Source organism: Oreochromis aureus, linkage group 23 (assembly GCF_013358895.1).
Source record: "Oreochromis aureus strain Israel breed Guangdong linkage group 23, ZZ_aureus, whole genome shotgun sequence".
NCBI classification, from domain to species: Eukaryota; Metazoa; Chordata; class Actinopteri; order Cichliformes; family Cichlidae; genus Oreochromis; species Oreochromis aureus.
The window spans coordinates 6,511,554-6,532,183 of record NC_052963.1 but is presented as its reverse complement, the minus strand read 5'-3'; the positions used below and the strand labels follow the sequence as shown (position 1 = coordinate 6,532,183).

Genomic DNA, 20,630 nt, shown 5'->3' with positions numbered 1-20,630 from the left:
CATGCTTTCAGTCTTGGAAAACAATTGCTTTATTTCCTGTATTTGTCATGTCTTACAGATCCTGCACTGATTCCTGTGATCCAGCCAAGCAACAGGTAAACCTGTCTGTGTATAGTTTAAAGATTTCTATTTGATAAATCGAGACAGAGCTGTGACATCGTAAAATGATAACACTCCACAAAGATTTGGGTTACATCCACAAAGATCTTGGACATCAACTTCATGATTTATTGGTCAAAAATGACCGAAAAACATTATAACTTAATATAACTTAACTGTGATTATTGTCAACATATAGAACTAGAGGAAAAAGATTTAAAATATCATGTCGCATTTGACCTCTGACCTCTCTTTGAATGTCAATAGATTGATCTGAAGGACAAAGTGATACTAATGTTACATACAGCTTTTTAAAATGATTGTAGGTTTTCAGACTGACAAAAACATGTTGGCCTGGGAGACTTTGAGTATCATTGATAATTACATTATGCCTTTAAGTATATTACAGTTACAGGTTATAACTGTTTGAATACATAAGAATTTGAAAACATGTAAAATGTTCCAGATTTTTGTTTTAAATAAACACGTGATCACAAACTTTTTTCACTGATATGTATTACTAAATGAATTTTGCTTAAAACAAAAAATAAATATGCAAAAAATGATGGGAAGTATATTAAAATGGGTTTCAACTAGAGATGGACCGATCCGATATTACGTATCGGTATCGGTCCGATACTGACCTAAATTACTGGATCGGATATCGGCGAAAAATAAAAAATGTAATCCGATCCATTAAATATAAAAAAAAAAACACCTCACAAAACTTGCAACACGGTGTAACTCGGCTCATAACCGTAGCACGTTGCAGCAGTATGCGCAGTAGCGGTTTTAGATACGGGCGACACGGGCGGTTGCCCGGGGCGGCATCGTGATGGGGGGCGGCATCACGGGCATCGGCAAAAAAAAAAAAAAGTAAATAAATAAATAAATGTTCAGTACTCATGCTGCCCGACGGCAGCCAGCGCATATTGGGAATGTCATAGACACCAATCGGTTTTCTATCGCCCATTTGCTGGGAGTAAGGGCGCCCTCCGTTTATGAGGTGCGCCTGCTGCTTATGCACAGGGAGGAGAGGGCGGGCGGCGGGGATTCTCTGACCGGCTGGAGCAGCATCTAATAACCAACTCGCAAAATAAAACAAAATAAAAACAAAACAACAAACACGAAAACACCGGACATTATGATACAGACTTATAATTTGCACCGATGTTTTTTTCGAAATGCTATACACGAAAACTGAGCGCGAGAGCCCTCGAAGCGCCTGCGCGCTGCTGAAGTCAAAGTAAACTTTATTGTCACCTCCGCTACATACAGTCCAGTATATAGAGAGACGAGACGACGAGGCTCCAGTTACAGCAGTGCAAGTAAACAAACAATATATATAGTAGAGTAAGAAAATAAATATACACTTTAGGACTCGGGGTAAAGGGATCAATAACAATTTAAAATTTATAATTTACAGTTTGATGATTTAAAGTCTCACACATAACCCGTCGAAAGGGAGGGAGACCTGCTGCTTCAAATAGAGCACATTTCATTCATAATGTTGTAAATCTAAGCCCATTATGTATTCATGATTTGAATCCTGGGTTGTGTGAAATCCCAGAAATACACCCTAGACAAAGTTAATCTGTGAACTAAGGTGTAGGTCTATTAGGTTATGTTGTGGTGATCCTCTGGTTGAGGGATGGGTGTTCATACTGGAGTGCAAAATTAAACGAATGGAAGATGGACAAGAAAAGTTCAAAGCCATCAGGTGCTCAGTTTAGAAAAAAGAGAAAAGAAGCGGAGGAGAAACGAGCAAAAGATGCAGGTAACCAGATGTGTCATTGGATAATGGCAGGTCATCCTGAAACAATCAGAATCAGAATACTTTATTAATCCCTAAGGAAATAATGTGGGTTACAGTTGCCCCAAGAAGAAATGGTAAAAATAGTAACAGTAACAGACTAAACTCCAAACAATACATTATGTTACAGATTTTAATATTAATTAGTCATTGTCAATTGTTGATTTGTCCTGTTCTCATTGTATGACGAATTATGATGGCTGTTTGGTAGCCGTTTGCATACTATGCATACTCTCTCTCTCTCTTCATATGTGTGTGTGGACAACAGTTTTATGTTAAATCCTTAACATGTTTTGTGTGTGTGTGTGTGTGTGTGTGTGGGGGGGGGGCGCCAGAGGGTGTTTCGCCCAGGGCGCCAAACAGGCTAGGACCGCCACTGAGTATGCGTCATGTGATAGAGCAGCTGTGTGTATTTGTAGCCTTGCTACCAAACCAGCATTTCATCTCCGAGGAAGTTATCCCAGAGAGAAGTAAAGCAAGTGTGTAAGTTCATCTCTGAATGTTTGTAAAGCGTTCCCATGTTAAGCTTAACAACCGATATATGGAGCAACTGCCTCTCTCTCTCCCTCTGCTGCTGCTACTTCAATCGTGAAACTGATCAATGATCAGCTGATCGGCTTTTCTGTCGCGAGTCCGTCTCTCTTCTTTGTTTTTGGCCCACTTCGTGCCAGAAAGAGGAAACCAGCGGCTGAACAACAGCAGCACGTTTAAGCTTGATAAGCTGTTGTTAGAATGTATTTAATATTACTTTCTACACCAGGATCCTTTTCTACGTAGCTGACGGCTGGTAACTGTGCAGGGGCGGATCTAGCAAAGTGCAGCCAGGGGGGCCGATAGGGCATTAACAGGGAAAAGGGGGCACAAAGACATACTTTTCTTTCTTATTCTCATTTAAAATATCTAGCTTTTAATAAATAATTATCTGAATCTTACACCCAAAGTTTTAATCTGATGTAAAATGTATAGAAGTCCATTACTGTATATAGTAACTGTTAAGTCTAATATACCCTAGTAAGCTATAGTACTTTTTCCTTTGGGAAGGTACCGTCTGTGAATTCTGCAATTCTGTTGAAGAAAGATGTTGAATCTATTTAATTATTCTTGAAAAATAATTTGTTTCTGTGCATTTTTTTTCACCCTGCATCAAATTAAAGTTGATTACATTGATTAAGCATCATGAGGTGGAGGGTGGGGGGTGGTTCCCTATTTTTTTTTTGCTGGGAGTTTGCAACCCTATTAGTTAGGTTGCTTAATATTTCTGCTAAGTACTCTTTAAAATACCAGAATAGGGAGGATGGAGCAGGTTTAAGTTTATTAGATTGATCAGTGTTGCTGAACTATGAAATATTTTGGGTGCAGTGTATTTTTTACATACAGGTATAACAGAATAGCTTTAGTGTTGTTGTTTATTTAAACTTGAGTATGAACTTATACAAAATGCAGCAAGATATTAAAAAAACTGTTTTATTGATTAAAAAACACACTATATCGGATTCATATCGGTATCGGCAGATATCCAAATTTATGATATCGGTATCGGTATCGGACATAAAAAAGTGGTATCGTGCCATCTCTAGTTTCAACAGAGAAAATAGCAAAAACCTGCACTTAGTTGTGCAGTCTTCTTAAAGTATGTTTAAAAAGAACAAGGAAAACACAGTAATTACAATTCTGTTCCCTTAAAAGTAAATGCTGCCTTAGCTGAGGTTTGTGCTTTGAGTACTTCTTGTTTCCAAACCACTTTTTTTTAGTCTTGTTAGTCTTAGTCATAAGTCATTAATAGTTTTTCCATTCAATTATGATTTAGATGAAGCCAGCATTGTGTAGTTATAAAAGACTTTAGATATGAAAGGTGTTTCATATCAGTTGGTCAACTTGTTATAGTAAAACAAATGAATTTGAATTTCTACTCCCATAGGTACTAAATGATTTACTGTAAATAAAAAAGATTTGTAAAACCACAGTGCTGTTGATGACTCTGATTTCTCACCTTCTGTTTCTACACAGTCATCATTTAGTACTCTTTATTTTTTCTGTGTCACAGTAGCAATATGACCTCAGCTGTATAAAATCTGAGTTTTTAATAATAGTCTTTTTGTTTTATTCTTGATACAGCAGGAAGGATTACCCTGGGGTTTACAGCCACTTTTTGTCATTAAATGTCTAACTACCAGGGAGTATTTTCTCAGCAGGTGTGCTGCTCTTCTTTTAACTTTTTGTTAAAAGAACAACATGTTTCTTTATGACTATCCAGTTTCTATAAGAGGCTGTGCCTTTTACTGGCTGCCCTTGTAACAGTGCGTCTTTAATGACTTGTCTGCATAAATAACTGGTACTTTGTGCCTGTTTGTCTATGTGCCCGGTCGGGTCTTAGATTCCACCTCTCTTAGAACATCTCCTTGTTTGGATGCCCATTTCCCTCCACCACACTCCCTGCCAGTGGCTGCTGCCACCACTCACTGGCATGGTTCTCTGTGTCCGGGGTTGGGTGCTTGGGTGTGTAGTGGCTCACATCTGGCGGCTGCTCGGCGTAGCCTGGCCTCCCTGACTCTGTCGGGCCCCCGTCCAGGGCACTCCTCTGCTTTTTTGGGTGGGTGGGGATACCAGGATTGGTCCTGGGGTGTTCCCCAGGACCAATCCTGGGCTCCTCCATCCTGTGGCTGTGGCTCCATGTACCTACTATTAAATACTTAACTGGAGAAACCTTATGAACACAAGCACGCTCACACACACAGGTGTTCACACTGTCTGGATTGGCTGCTGCCTCTAAACATGTCATGTATCATCAATTCTTTATACTGATCTTTAACATTTAATATTTATTATTTACTGCTACTTGTGCATATATAGGTTGTTGCTGTGGTTTCCCTGCTGTGTTGTTTTCTTTGCTTTTTTTTTTTTTTTTCAGCAGGTGGTCAAACAGTGTTTTTGTCCAGTCCTGTCTGTTATGATTCTAATAACTCAAAAGAAAAAAGAAAAAATCCTAATAAAATTCTAATAAACTACGACTATCAAGTGGACCAGTATAGCAAAAGCCGTAATGGTGCACTTGGGAAAATAAATCTGTTGGGCTTTTTGTTTGGCCTTCAGACAACAATTCTCACTGCTACACTGCCAAACAGGACAGGCAAACAAATAAATAAAAGAATAAGTGGTACTTTGACTCACTGCCCAGCCAGAGTTCAATTTTAAGTACTATCTCTTCAACAAAGGACATTTTGGTTACAGAATTGTAATCGCTGTTTTTCATATTTTGTTTATACTTTTAGTCAATTTCTGAATGTTTTAAACTAATTTTTAAGACAGGAAGGCTTAAAAAGTAACCAATACTTAGAAAATTTTCTTTTGAACAAGAATACATATATATAAGATGACCTTTATTATTAGTCCCACAGGTGGGAAATTTGTTTTGTTACAGTAAAGTGCAAAGTTATGTAGCAGAAATTAGAAAATACTGGAAAGCAATAAAATACAATACAATAAAAAATAAAATACCATATACAATAGAATAGAATAATATATATACAATAGAATAAAATGGAAATACAAATACTATATACAACTGAGTAGGAAAATACAAAAATACAACTTCGTCAGAAGAAGAATTGCACATATAGCAGTCATCATATAGTTAAATTAGGTGGCGGCAACACGCCTCTGAGTTGAGACTGGGCAAGAAAAGGCTGGTAAAGTAAATGATACTGAAAAGAAAACTCTTCTGGAACATTTTTGCAACTAATTAATTACGATGGGCAGAAGTTTAGCAATCTGCAAAAAAAAGAGAAAAAAAGCCCCTACAAATTCAATAGTACTGAGAATAATATTTCTCCTGTGCTCATGAAAATTTGGAATTTTTTTATGGAATACATGGTTGCTGCATCTTCTGGACAGGAGAGGAGAAATACAACATAGCTTGTCATAAGCACCAAGTTCAAATGCCATCATCTCTGCTGGAAGTCGCACATACCACATCTGGAAAGGCGCCATCAGTGCTGAAACGTATATACAGGTTTTAGAGCAACAAATGCTTATGATAGTTTTGTTTTTTAGAGGTTTTGATTATGTTAGTAAGACGATGGGAGATGCTACACAGTGGTAACTATAACTATCCCAACTTTACTGAGATGTGATCTGCCACCAAATTCAAAATACATTTTCACCCCTCAACTGTTAAAAGGCCGATGGGAGGTGTTGTCATCACCCCACTGGACAGCATGGACACCTCAGTTTGTGAATGCGATAACTCAAGAATGATGCCACGTAGGAGCTTCATTGGTAGCTTAATTGATACCATAGGATGAGTTTGAATGTCAGTCATCTCGGCCTGAAGTTCAGAAGAAGTGAATGCTATTATTTGAAAACAAAATGACGTAGGATTTTGAAATTGACACCATATGTGTGTGCACTAGGATGATGAGTGGTAGGACTGGTTGTTTATGGTCTATTGTGGATTTAAAAATAGGTTTATGATATTTGCAAGTCATTGCAGTCTAGTTTTATTCACATTTTACACAGTGCCCCAACTTTTTCAAAATGATGTTTGTAGTGGATCAACATGAAAATTCAAATGTAGTTAAAAAAAAAAGAAAGAAAGTTCTTTATCTTTAGCTGTCAGCACAAGCACGAGTCCTGGCATGTAATAATAGCTTGTTTGTGACTTCAACATGTATTACTCAATGCCTATTCAGAACTTATTAGTTATCACATCTGACACATGGTTCCTAAAATGATACAGTTATTTATTACTGATCGTCATTTTTCAGTTTACCAAAAGGCTTTTTTCCCCAGTCTTGCTCAGGTCTGGCAGACTTGCAGTAAAATATGAGTACATCTTTGACACAGTCAGAGCTGGTTGATGCTTTGAGGGTGGAAAAAGTGTGTTTGTAGCAGAAAGGTTGGGAACCGCCAAGGAGGGGCATGTTGCTTTTCTTCGCCATGCCCAAGGCTGCTCATTATCAACATGACGGAAGGTAATCATTGAAGTGATCCAGTTTTAATGGGGCTGATCGTGGCCAATTTGGGGAATGAATACTCCTAGTCTCTGTTCGTCTGTGGCCTAGTTCTTCTTTAGCCCAGTTTGTGGCCCACTTCTGGTTCTAGAAGGACAACCAATTTTTGGGCTAATAGTAATTTTTCCTTTTGACTACGTGCCACGTTGAATTAACTCCCTGCTCTGTTTCCAACAAGCACTCTGAGATTAAAACAACTTGAGCCACAATAACCTTTATTATGGTCTTATACACTGCATTATGAATGCAAGATTACATGTTTATGTGGAGTTCAATTGAAGGCAAATCATAATCTTTAAGCCCTGAATATACTACATTACAACCTTGTGGCCTAGATTACAGTCGGTACTATTCGTGACTGTTTCACCGAGACGCAGGAATCTAATAATGTCTTCAGCCGAATGGAGAGCCTGAAGGTGAGTGTCACACTCACACTGTTCTGATAACCCATATGTCTGTTGGATTTAAATAACATCTGTTAATGTGGCAAATGTTCATTTTATTTGAAACTGGAGTTACTTTCAAATACTTTGCGATACACTTCTTTCCAAAGCCTTAACAATTACTGTGAAACATGCTGCACGAATGTTCTGAAGTGGCCCCCGTTGTTCTTGCATGCAAATTTCTTAACATACTTAAATGACCCTGAAGCAATGGTTCCTGACCTGCAGGAAATGGTCCAAAGACAAAACGGAGAGGTCGCCAAAGGATTAAAGGGATAAAGAGGGAAAGAAAAACACCTGTTGAGCAGAATTAAGTGTATTGTTTCGTACTCTTATCCAAGTTTGTTTCTTGTGAAATTCTACTTGCTGTTGCGTTTTCCACTCCTGTACCAAGCCCAACACATATCCACAATCTGATGAACACTTCTTTCAGTTTAAGTGGGATTTAAAATAAATGAAAATGAAGTGTTGTATGCTATGTTTCCTACTATGAAAGACTTGATAACAGGAACATTGGTAGACTAATCTGGGGTTTGAAAATAAATTTCTACCTGCTGGCCTGTCGCAGCTCTCACAGGCAAATTCAATTTCATGTTTTTCTACTTAAATTGTAATTTGACATTACTTAAAATTCTCATTTTCCCCCAGTGTGGACAAAATTAAATTTTCTTAACTATTGACGAATTGTAAAATGTGAAAACAAAGTAGTAGTACTTGGATAAGCGTTTAAACCCATTTGCAAAAAAAAAAAAAAATCTAAATAAAAAACAATAGCGTTATCGACTCAGTGTTAACCTCTACTTTTCAGTTTTGATTGGAAGTTAGGATAAAGATATATTTTTAAGAATGTTATTTCAGCCACTTTTCTGATGTTGGTTAAAGGAGACATTACAAAATTGCCTCTTATCCAGTTGAGAGCAGAACTATTACTGTAAGAAATGGAAGCAAATAAGTTAGTCTAAAGTCCTAAACACTTTTTAGTTTAGATGATTTAAGGAGAAAAAAAGTATCTATAGATGTACATTGATATTCAAAAACAATACAAACTGTTAAATTATGATTTACTTGTATTTAGATTCATGTGGGGAAAAAATGTAGTCTTGTGAAAAACTTAGTACACCCTTGATTAATTCATCATCAAGTGTGTGCACCTCGAAACAAGCAGAGGCTTTGGCAGTTTATAGGGCTGCAGCATTCAGATGCCTCCTAACACAAAAGCAAGGATGAAAAACATCAGAAATGATGAACTGTTGCTGTTAAACTGCTGATGTTAAAGTTCGATTTTCACAATACAACCAGGAAAAGACTGAACACTTCTGGCTTGTTTGGAAGGGTTGCCAGGAGAAAGCCTCTTCTTTCTAAAAAGAACATGACAGCAAAGTCTGAACAAACTTTAACAATTCTGGAACAATGTCTTTTTGACCGACTGCACTAAAGTGGAGATGTTTGGGAATGATGCACAGCACCATGTTTGGTGGGAGGATTTGGGGTTGTTTTGCAGCCACAGGTCTTGGGCACCTTGTGGTATTTGAGTCAACCATGAACTCCTCTGTAAACCAAAGTATTTTAGAGTCAAATATGAAATTGGGTCATGAAATAGAAGAAATCTATAACAGAATGGCTAAAAAATAAAAGTATCAAGGTGTTAAAATGATGCAAAGTTCTGACCTCAACCCTATTGAAATCCTGCGGCAAGACCTTAAGAGAGTTATGTATAAACAAATGTCCACAAACCTCAGTGAACTGAAGCAATGTTGTACACAACAGTGGACCAAAATTAGCTAACTAGCTATAGTCATGTGACATTTGATGTGACCCCATAATGAAGTGAGAGACTGATAAAGTCACACTGAAAATTATTACTTCAAGTTATTAAAGGGTCCTGTGAAAACCTTCTTTTCCATATGACTGACAAAAAGTGGGATCAATGGTCAACATGGAAAAGCTCCCAAATGTGCCTGAGTATCCTCCTGTTTTCATGTTTTTATATAAGTTTAGTTGTCAGGACATTTCAACAAAAGCAATTTATCTCATATTCATAACAACAAATGAGGTGATGACTGATAACCAATGTTTTTAACAACTAGGATTATAAAAAAATGGCATCTCAAGATTGGGATATGCGTAAAAGTTTAACATTTTGGCCTTACAAAGGTGTCACTGAATGGGTTTTGGATATTTCTAAAAAGATGCACGTTAGGTCTTCAGACTGTTACACTTTGATTTAACTTAAGATTAGATAATGAGGTAATTATGTCACTTGATTTAACAAGAGTCCAATCTAACACATAAACTCATTTATAGAGATCTCATTCAGCACACAGTAACGAGCTGACAGTAGTTAAGATAACGGGACTTTTTTCTAATGCTGTTTGCTTGAGTAATGAAACTTCATTGGCCCACTTGCTGAATTCCTGTAGAATTCTCGAAACAAGCTGATCCCCTAAGCAAACAGCTTATCTTACCTGTAGCATTGTTTGTTTTAGGGTAAATCTGATTGTTCGCTGAGTGAATGGAACAGTTTGGTTAAAAATAGGTGGACCTATTTTTTGCAGCGTTATGGCGCCGCCTCCGTTCTATGCGTAAAGACGCCTTAAGAAGTGGCACAGCAACTGATAATCTAGACAGGAGGCGCATGAGCACGGCTATTCGTTGATGGCAAAGAGATAGACGAAACCTGAGCTTGTTTTCTTCCCGACGTTTTTTCCTTCTTTGTTTCTTTTTTTAATATTAAATTTCCTTCGTGTAGTTTTTCCTTCACGCGATCTAATCGCAAACAAGTTTTTAGCTTGTGGTGAAATGGTTCGTATCTTCCGGAGTCGGAGGTTATTAATGGGATTTCTTTCACCCCTGCATCACCCGAGGACAGCTGGACAGTGAGCCGGAGAGCGTCTGGAGGCTGGATGGACAACATGTCTCCACAGCAGCAACAGGACAGCCTCAGCCGAGGCGGCGCGCTGCAGGAACACAAACGGGTACGTTTGCGCGTAAGAGTCTACGATTTCACTCACATTAGCAGACAGTTCTGCCCTTTTGAAAGTAAAGACAGGCTTCCTTCTAGTTAATTTCCGTCTAATTACGTCGTGTGGAGAGGGACAGCCTGCTCACTTTATGAATGAGTGTGTCGGCTGAGAGGTTAGATCAGAGTCACAGGTGTTCAAAGAGCCGAAGCAGCTTTTGGGAAATTTTGACAGTGATAGTTTTGCAGTTCTACAGGAAGTCAACTTATAGGATTAAAAATAAATCAAGGTTGTAAACTAATGAGTGTCTTCAAGCTCCAGTAAAACACTGATCTAAACAAAGTGTGTCATCAAACTGTTTTAATAACCTACTGATTATTAACGTTGGTAGCCTGTTATGTCATTAATACATCATCTCAAGATATTCTGCCCCTTTTCTGATTGTAATTTTCTTTTTATCTCATGGGTCATAAGAAGAGTAAATTAACTTTTTAACTTATTTTAATGTATTTATTTTACTTATTAAGTAATCAAAACTCTTTAATGCATAACTTCTTAATGCAGACATTAATACATGAACTTATAGAATGAATAGATTTATAGACGTAAATTTTAGTCATGGCCTTGTTGACAAAATAAACACTTAAAATGTCATATTTGTTTAGATAATTGTGGCATTTAAATGGTGCATATGAGTTAAAGAGGTGTTCAAATGTTGTGTCTTGTATACACTTCACATTTACTCTTTGTGCAGGCCAACTACTTCATACATTTGTTCAAACAATAATCAGATTTAAAGGGTTTTCTTGTTATCGATTATCATCAATTCCCCAGGCTGTTTAGTCAAAGCATGCGTGTCAGTTTTACTGGTATTAACTATTCTCTGTGTACCAAAACCATTTCTAAATGCAGTGTCTTCTGCATTGGAAACAGTAGCTGTCAGTCCACAGCTAATCTATTCTGATCATCAGCTAGTCATTCAAGTTTATGTCGGAGTAAAAAGCATCAATTGTTTGTTTGTTTTAGTTTTTAAAGATAAAAACTGTGAAGAATTGCAGCTTTATATCATGCAGACAGAATTTGACTGTTTTATAGTGTTTGTTATGCCACTTTGTATTTCATAAGCTGATGGTCTAAAACTATCCCGCTGACAGTTAGACTCAGAGTGTCACTACTTTGTGACTCTTTGTGGTGGTAATTATCCAATAAATGAGTGGAAGTTTACTAGCAGAAAATAAGACAAAAGGCAGACGGCGGAGAATTCATATCACAGATTAACACATTTTTAAAAGTTAATAATGATGATATTATACACACACCAAATATAGTGTTCTCCTTTTTTCAGAGCTATTTCCTTAGGCACACTGCCCTGTAACACACCAAACATCACTTCATTTATTTAAAGCTTTTTTAATCCTTTATAGCATACTGAAGTGAGGAGAAGACAGAAAAGTGGAAATAATTAAACTGTTACCCATCAAATATCAGACTGTTGTGTTCAATGAACCACAATTACATAATATTATGGTTGTCTTTGTGAGAGCATTACTGTGACCACTAAAAATAACCTATCAGTTAATTAGATCAGTAATGAAAATAGCTGTTAATTATTACAGGTATACATATTGTTCCATTCATTGAACGTAATTTTTCCCGGTGATTCTTCTCTGCAGTAGCTGTAAAAAGTCGTGGTTATGTACAAATTCTTCCTTCACTGCACAACCAGCGCTCTGTCCTTGGTTTAGTGATAACTGTTACACATCAGCTTCAGCTTGATGAATGTGCTGAGTCAAAAATGCAGAAACACAGTGTCGGTATATGTAAAACGGTTCGTGTAAATACTATAAATCCTGGTGGAAAGGGCAGAAAGCTGCATGAGCAATTGTCCTGTTACACTAGTGAGTTCATCATCACTACAGTTAATTTTTTAAACTCTTTTTATAATTGCCTTTCCTCTTTAGGCTACTTCTTGTTTTCATACAGTCAATAATATTAGACAAATTTGGGGGTTTTATAGTTGCTGTTTCTCACAGTAAACCCACATCTCCACGGAAACTAACATTAGTGTATTTTTAGGACTGAAAGGTAACATTGTAATATTGTAACTGGAGTGCAAGGAATGTTTCAGCAGCCTGTGACCTAGCTAAATCAATGTTATTACATTGAGAAAAATGTGTGGACGTGCATGGTGGATGTAGGATGAAGACGAACTGAGGTTTTCCCACATTTAGAATTTTAAGGTTAGTGTTTGGACAGAGTGACATCATGAATTAACACGAAATCATATTTCGTGGTCCCCAGAGGATGAATCCCTGGGGATCATGCATAGCTGCACTGTCAAGCTTCGCAAGGGATTGCTACAACCTGCCAGGAAAGGTCACATGACCAAGCTTGCACTATAGCTAGTAAGCTAATCTGCTGGCACGTTGCCTTTGATTGTCAGGGAAACAAACCATTATAAATTAACTGCTAAACTAATAAGTACACTTTCTTCAAACATGTAGAGACACATTAATGCACCACAACAGAAGAACATGCGACTACTACTGATAGATGTCTTCTTATTTGAAATAAGCCAATGACTCAAAAAGCCAATATTGATGTTAGGCTAATTTAGCGGCGTTATCCCCAAAAGTTATTGCAGTTAACACAGTTGCACCATTCTTTAAAATTTTCACAGTCACCAAAATGCAACCTGACTGCACTTTTAGCTAAATATGCTGCTCACAGTCGTTTCTGAGACACATTTATGTATGTATATGAAAAGTTTCATACATGATAAATACCACTAATGACGAGCTAATTATGGTCAGTGTAACCACTGTAACCTCTTAGCCTGCTGACATTAGCAGTAGACAGAATGATGGAACTGCTAGCACAATTAAGAGCTTGTTATCTTTAAAATGTGCTTTCACACTTTTCACACATCTATGACTTACATGTAATAACTACACAAAACAAAAGACTACCTTAACCCACTTAACCAGTCCAAAAACCACTGATCAATGTATTAGCTGATTGTGTTAGTCAGTGTGGTATTCTGACACCCAGTGAAAGAACTGTAGTTGTGTAATGTTTGTTTGTAGCCCTGCTTCATGCTAACAAATCCTTCTACAATTAGATTCAATGAAACTTTAATTATCCTTATGTGGGAAACCTGGGTAATCAGATCCTGTAAAGAAAAACAGGATATCAACATGGTGCCAAGCAAGTGAAAGTAGGAAGGTAGCATGAAAAATGTCGTTTTTCTACACACTGGGTTTTTACTAACATGTGAGAAAGGTCAGAACTGTCATGGCAAAAACAAACAGAGGCTGCTGAGTACTGACATTAGTACGGCCTGTGAAATGCTCTGGCATTCCTCTGTGTTTTAAGCTTCTTGCTTCAGTTCTGCTGTCCCTGTCCTTTTGGAGGCCATAGTCAGCCCTGATGCTGTGATGAATGTGTTGAACAGTCGGACACTTGCATAACAAATGAGGAGAGTGTAAACATCACATAAGCATCAAGTCCAACTCTCAATAAGCACTCAAGTGGTCAAATATTGTGTGAGTTGCAGTACTAAACCGAGACTTTAAATGACATTATTTAGGTAGATTATCGAGGCTGACAAGCATGTCTCTTTTTTGTGGCAGACAACGTCGCAATTGTTCTTAAGATACTTTTTCCACCATTGCTATTTTTTTTTTACCATTCTCATTTCTTGTGAGCTCTGATTCTCTTACCAGCCAATCAGAAACACCAAAGCTCCATATACCATACACAATCATAATTTTGATTAACAAATTTATCTTTGATGGATGCCATATGGCAGTGGTTCCCAAACTTTTTTTGCTGGGCCCCCCTTGTTTAACAAGAAAAATGTTCGCGCCCCCCCACCCCCGCGCGTGCACGCGCGCACGCACACGCACAAACACATCCTTCAACCACACCACCCATATTTTGCTCCATTGCGGTTTATTTCACACCTCAAACATTTATTAAACAATTAAGCAAATACAAATAATCTGCAATAAATTACAGGTAGTAAGAAAATAAACTACCAACTCTTTTACGCTCAGTCCGCACCTACACGGGTATTTTTGAACGCGCAGCTGTTTCGGGCACATGTAAACGGCGTATCGAATCACCGAGAACGGAGATTTTTTAAAACTCCTTTTTTTTGCGTTTACGTGTGGACAAGGAATACAGAGTTCGTCACGCAATATCAAAGGTATGTGCCTTTTTCACGTCACACTGTGCGCCACGTTATTGTTTACATGAGATTAATTGCAGAATGGCAGATAGAGACAAAATACTGTTACTGTTAATCTGACTATCTTCAGGTTTTACAGGCTTACATATACAGGCCATTACTGTCCCTGCATTTAGAAAGGCAGAGGCATCACGGTGTAATTATTTTTTACATGTAGTTGTTTTTTTCCTGTGTAATAATGTTCAACATTGCTATCAATACATTTTTCAAAAACCTCTACAAAATGGGTTCAAAAACATAAACAACTGTGGGATACTGTTTGTCCGTGATTTGAACAGCCCAGCGCTGCTCCCGATGCAGGGAAAACTAATTCTGCAGGAGACCTACCTCAGCACTTGTGCAGGTGAAGCCAAAGGAAGATATGCTTCACCATATTTTCTAGTCTTTGGCTTAGAATGAAGTTGGTTTGGAAACATATTCAGCGATGCTTCATCTCCTGCTTTGCGTTTGTGTGGGCGCCCCGTGCTAGCAGTGTCCAAGCGTTGTTTTTGTTTTTGTTTTTTTTCCCCTTTTCATGCCGCGCCCCCCCTGCAATAGCTCTGCGCCCCCCCTAGGGGGCGGGCCCCACACTTTGGGAACCACTGCCATATGGTATGAATGTCACAGTAAAAATGTGAAAAAATATTGCGTATCAAGTTTTGTAGCTTTGCATTAATAATGCAATTTTAATATTAGCAATGTTTTCCTCCCACTTCATCAGCCATCTTTCTCTTTTGCTTTTTTTTAGCGCACAAAGTCTCAGAGTTACCGGCGTCAGTCCGCCCCATCTCTGGTCATCACCAAGGCTCTAACCAGGTCCAAGACTCTCTCCAGGTACTGTAAAAGACATAGTCAGGCTGACTCTGGTATCTATGTTTCATTTACTTTTCACTATAAAGCTGCTTGAAGTTACTGTAGCCACCAAATGATCTTAATTATGCAGCACCTGTATGTCACAGTGTTTGTGATTTAAAGCAACAACCACCTGACTTGATAGTTAACAGATTTAATTGTAAATTAAATATAAGAAGTCTAAAATTATACTAATGCAATTTAGTTGTTAGCCTTGTTTTTTAAACCTTTGTAGACACCTTTTGACAAAGAACAGTAAAGACACTGGCCATCTGAAACACTTGAGGTTGAAAGTCTTTGAGCAGAGATAGATTTAGTGTCTCCAAAGTAGGGTGAGTGAGTCACATACAACCCTCTCAGAAGCCCTCTTGCAGGTCTTGTAGCTCAGGCCACTGACGAAACTCTGAAGCCACACTCTCACGCACGTGCACACACACACACGCCCTGAGTGAGGTGTTGGATCTGTTAGGATAGCTAATCCTCCTGTTGCCATACTTATCAGAGGATCAGGTGTCTATTAATAGCTTCTGTCTTTGAACATATGCACTGGGAAAGTGAAGAAGAAAACCTTGTTAAAAAGCTCCCGCAGAGGGTGGGGCTCGGCAGTGACTCCTCAGACTGTAGACTTTATTTATTCCTTAGTTTTGAGCGGTTTGTATTATATGTCCTGTAAAGTCAATCAAATCTGAATCACACTGATGTGACTCACTTTTCAAATTCCTTCACTTTAAAGTGGTCTCAAGTTCAACAGTGGTGACCATTAAAACCTAATAGTAGCTGGTTCACACCTTCTTAGCATGTTTCCCAGTTTCACTGTGATTTTGTCTAAATCCAACAAATTCACCACTTGTGGATGGTTAAATACACTAATCAAAGGCATAAATGTCATGGTAATTTTGGGCTTTTAATGTTTTCTTTGAACTGTTCTTTGTCAAGGATTATTTTGGTTTTTCTTTAATCCACATATATACTGCACAAAAAAATAAAAGAACACATCAGATGTCGGGGGGGGGGGAATCACGCTGGACATGTGGACTGGGAAATGTGTTAGAAATGAAAGGATGGCAGATCGTTTGGTGGAAATTCAAAGAAAACTCTGATAATCAAAATGAAAAAAGAAGTGGCAGGCTAATCTGTTTTTGCCAGAATTTCATTGCAGCAACTCAAAATGATACTCAGTAGTTTGTGTGTCCCATGTGCTTGTGCACATGCCTGACAGCTGAGTTAATGAGACGACAGATGTTCCTGGAGGATCTCCTCCCAGATCTGGACCAGGACATCACTGAACTCCTGGACAGTCTGAGGTGCAATCTAGCAGCTCCAGGTGGACCGAAACATCATGTCCCAGAGGTGTTCTACTGGATTTAGCCCAAGCAAGGCAGCCAGTCAGTGGTATCAATTCCTTCATCCTGCAGGAACTCCCTGCATGCTCTTATCATATGAGGCCAGGCATTGTCATACACTAGGAGGAACCCAGCATCACTGGCCCAAGGATTTCATTCTAATACCTAATGGTAGAGAGGGTGTCGTTACCCAGCCTGCAGAGGTCCATGCATCTCTCCATAGATACACCTCTCCAGACCATCACTGACCACCACCAAACTGGTCATGCTGAACAATGTTACTGGCAGCATAACATTCTCCACAGCTTCTCCAGGACCTTTCACATCTGTCACATGTGCTTTGAGTGAAACTGATTAATGGGTCTAACTGTGTAACCTCTGTAGGGTCCAGGTATTACCTCGTGGTAGCAGTAGTGACACTGAACCTAGCTAAATGCAGAACTGGTTAAAAAAAAACACAGTCACATAAGATGAGGAGGGGGAAAAAGGTCAGTGGTCTCCAGCTGTAAAACCATTCCTGTTTTTGGGGTTGTCTCATTGTTCCCCCTCTGGTGCCCCTGTGATTCATTTTATTAACACCGACACACCTGAAACTGATCAACAACCCCCTCTGCTATTTAACTGACCAGAAGTCTATCCCAAAGTTTGACTTGATGTTATACTCTGATTAAGAAAATATTCCTTTAACTTTTTACCATTCTGCCAAGAAAATTGAAATTAATTTAAATTAGTTGGTTTCCTGGCATGGACCCAGCATTTAAGCATACTTATACATCAGTAGGGTTGGGATCAGGGATTTGATAAGGCCAATCGAAATGTTTGATTGCTTTATCTATTCCAAAACCAGTTTCTGTGTGTATTCAGGATGCCTTATTGTAAAACCCAGTTGTCTCCAAGTTTCAACTGTCTGGCTCTTGGTTTGAAGTGAAGTTGAAGAAATTTTAGGTAGACTCATCCCTTTACACTGTTTGATTTACTTTGTGCACTGTACCAGTACCATTTGCAGCAAAACAGCCCCAGAGCATGACGCCACTACCAACATGCTTGGCAGCTGGCACAACACTCTTATGTTTGAAAGCGTTACGTCTGTTCATCTGACCATAAAACCTTTCATCAGAGACATTTGTCTCGCCCTAATTGGAAGCTGAAATTTTACTCGAGCTTGGAAGTGTCAACTTTGGACCAGGGGCTCCTGTCTTTGTAGGCACCCTTTCAGTCCATGGTGTTATAGAAGTCGCTTCACTGTGGACAATAACACTGGTGTTCCAGCAGTTTCCAGTTCATGGCAGGCTTAAGCCTTGGTAGTTCATGGGTTGTTGCTGAACATCTTAACCAGGGGTCCCCAACTCCAGGCCTCGAGGGCCGGTGTCCTGCAGTTTTTAGATGTGTCCGTGATCCAACACAGCTGATTCAAATGGCTAAATTATCTCCTCAACATGTCTTGAAGTTCTCCAGAGGCCTGGTAATGAACTAATCATTTGATTCAGGTGTGTAGACGCAGGGTGAGATCTAAAACCTGCAGGACACCGGCCCTCGAGGCCTGGAGTTGGGGACCCCTGATCTTAACCAATCTTAACCAATTTCCTCCCTTCCTCTCTCTGAGGATGACAGTTTGGGACTTCTCCCAGACTTTTGCAAAGTTTTGACAAATCATTAAATATGTATGCTATATAATCAGTCCACTCTTCAACAGGAACCGTTTAAAGAAATGATTAAAAGGCCAAAATTGTCATGACATTCATGCCCTTGGTGAGCAAACTATAAAGCACCTGTAGCTCTACATTTTAGCACATACATTTATAGGGACTGGCATTTCTATAGCACATTTCCAGTGACCACTCAAAGCACCTTTAGACAAACCACATGTAAACATTTATTCATACACTTCTTTATACACTTTATCCAGCTCACATCAATATCCAATTTAGAATCACCAACTGCAGAGTAGGTGGGTCAATTCAGATACCAACGTATGAGCTCATATGGTATGTTGTGTGATAATAAATAAAGATAAAAAGAGAAGATGATGGGGTTATTTATTTGATTTTCAACAAAGAATTTTATAAAACTAGTCGGCAAGTTACCATGAAGACACCACCTGACTTCACTGTGTCAGAGTAGCTGTGATACTACTCTACTAAATGTGCTGCAGACAGTGCTGAGTGTGTAAATAATGTACACAGCAGGTGTGGAGCTGCTCTGCTGGTGATGATGCCATTTCTAAGTTACTCATAGGGTTGCTTGGCATGAAATAAAGACTGGAAAAAGGGTAAAGCGCAAATAGGCTCAAAGCAGTCCTGAAACCCACTAATTAACACATTATTTTTTGCTTGTTTGGTCCTTACAAAAACTCAAGAATTTAAGGTTTATCAGGACTTAAGGTACAGGACTGATTTTTGGCGGGGTGCCTTTACTACCTAGACTCTTGTTCCCATTGGAACAATAGGATTAATTAGTGGACTTCTGAGATGCTGGCACAGGTGTATGAAGAGAGATAGCAGCACCATTCAGCCTTTTTTCAAATTGTTCAAATAACAATTTGCGTTAGGAAAGAGAGGAAATAAAATCCTTCTTGTCTTTAAATTGCAGAGCTTTAACATGCATTTGTGGTGTAACAACAAACCCACTTACAGTGGGCTTCAGAACTTTAAGTGTAGATTAAATGATTTGCACATAATTGCATTCAGTGTGGGTGTATAAAACCTTTCCAAGGTCTGGAAAAAATTATTAAGTTTTATGAAGCAAATGGTCTTTTGGAAGTGCATACTAGAAACACTGTACGTGTGCAGTGGGCCACACAGTAGTAAAGCAGTTTAATGGGCTCTTTAATTCTGGTATCCACTTCCTTTATACAGCAGCAGGGGCTAGAAAACATCTTAAGTACATGACTGTTTATGACTTGTCTCATCGTGTAACTCTGTTTTTACTCAAATACATTTTAGGAATATTAAATACTTTTCAAGTGTGTTACAAGTGTGGTGGGTAACATGAATACCATTTTCACTAATTAGGGTTCATGTTCCTAACTTATATTACCTACCTACTTTTGTCTCCATCCTATTTCTTTTTTTTTTACTTAATATGAACTGAGTAATGCTTCATATAAAATGTGAAACAATTAAAGGTATAAGTGAGATGACTGAGAATTAATTAGTAGTTAATATGAATCGGAATTTATATTGTGAAAATAGCAGAAGAAAAGTAATCAGATTACAGTGACGCATTACTTTTCAAGTAACGAGTAAGGGATTACTATTGCAAAAAGTAATTAGATTACTGTTACCTTCTCGTAAGCACTGCATTACAAAAAAAATATTTTATGTGCTGGAATATGCAGAAAATAGGTTTAAATGTTAAACAAATTTCTTCAAGTCAGAGACAGTTGCATATAATTTAATGTTTGCTTGATGTAATGTGCATAAAGTTAAAAGATTAAAACTAATAAAACAAGTTTTAAAAAGAGACTTTTTCATTTGATTCAATTTTATATGATGGATTATGCAGAAAAAATAGAACTGGGGTGAAAGGTCCATAACTTTATTACATATTCAGGTTGTGTATCATGTTTTTTAAAAGTAACTAAGTAACGAATTACTTTTGAAAATAAGCAATCAGTAAAGTAATGAGATTACTTTCTTGGAAAAGTGATCAGTAATTAGTAACTAATTAGTATTTTCAAGTAAGTCACTGTTCTTCCGTTGACTTTTTATAATCATTTTAATGCATTTTGTTGAGTTCCTTGTTTGAAATATTGGATAAAGATGATAACTATTAGGAGCTCTGGGTAATTGTGATAAGCATTTTTCTTTTATTATTATGTCATGTGTGCTTTTAAGTAACAGATCTCCAAACTTCTTCCACCACTGGATTTAGTTACATT

General features: G+C 38.1%; 1 protein-coding gene across 2 annotated transcripts in view; it reads left to right on the top strand.

Moving 5' to 3' along the window:
- The window catches only part of LOC116334412 (rho GTPase-activating protein 20-like), a 41,299-nt gene that overhangs the window by 2,344 nt on the left and 18,325 nt on the right, over nt 1–20,630 (top strand). The window contains exons 1-2 of one of the 2 annotated variants that reach the window (XM_031757839.2): nt 10,005–10,339; nt 15,304–15,389. The exons of the other annotated variant lie outside the window; for it this stretch is intronic. Coding sequence (XP_031613699.2) covers nt 10,268–10,339; nt 15,304–15,389 — 158 coding nt within the window. The 5' untranslated portion in view covers nt 10,005–10,267. Of the gene's footprint in view, nt 1–10,004; nt 10,340–15,303; nt 15,390–20,630 lie in introns of those variants that run through there. 2 annotated transcript variants of the gene reach the window in all.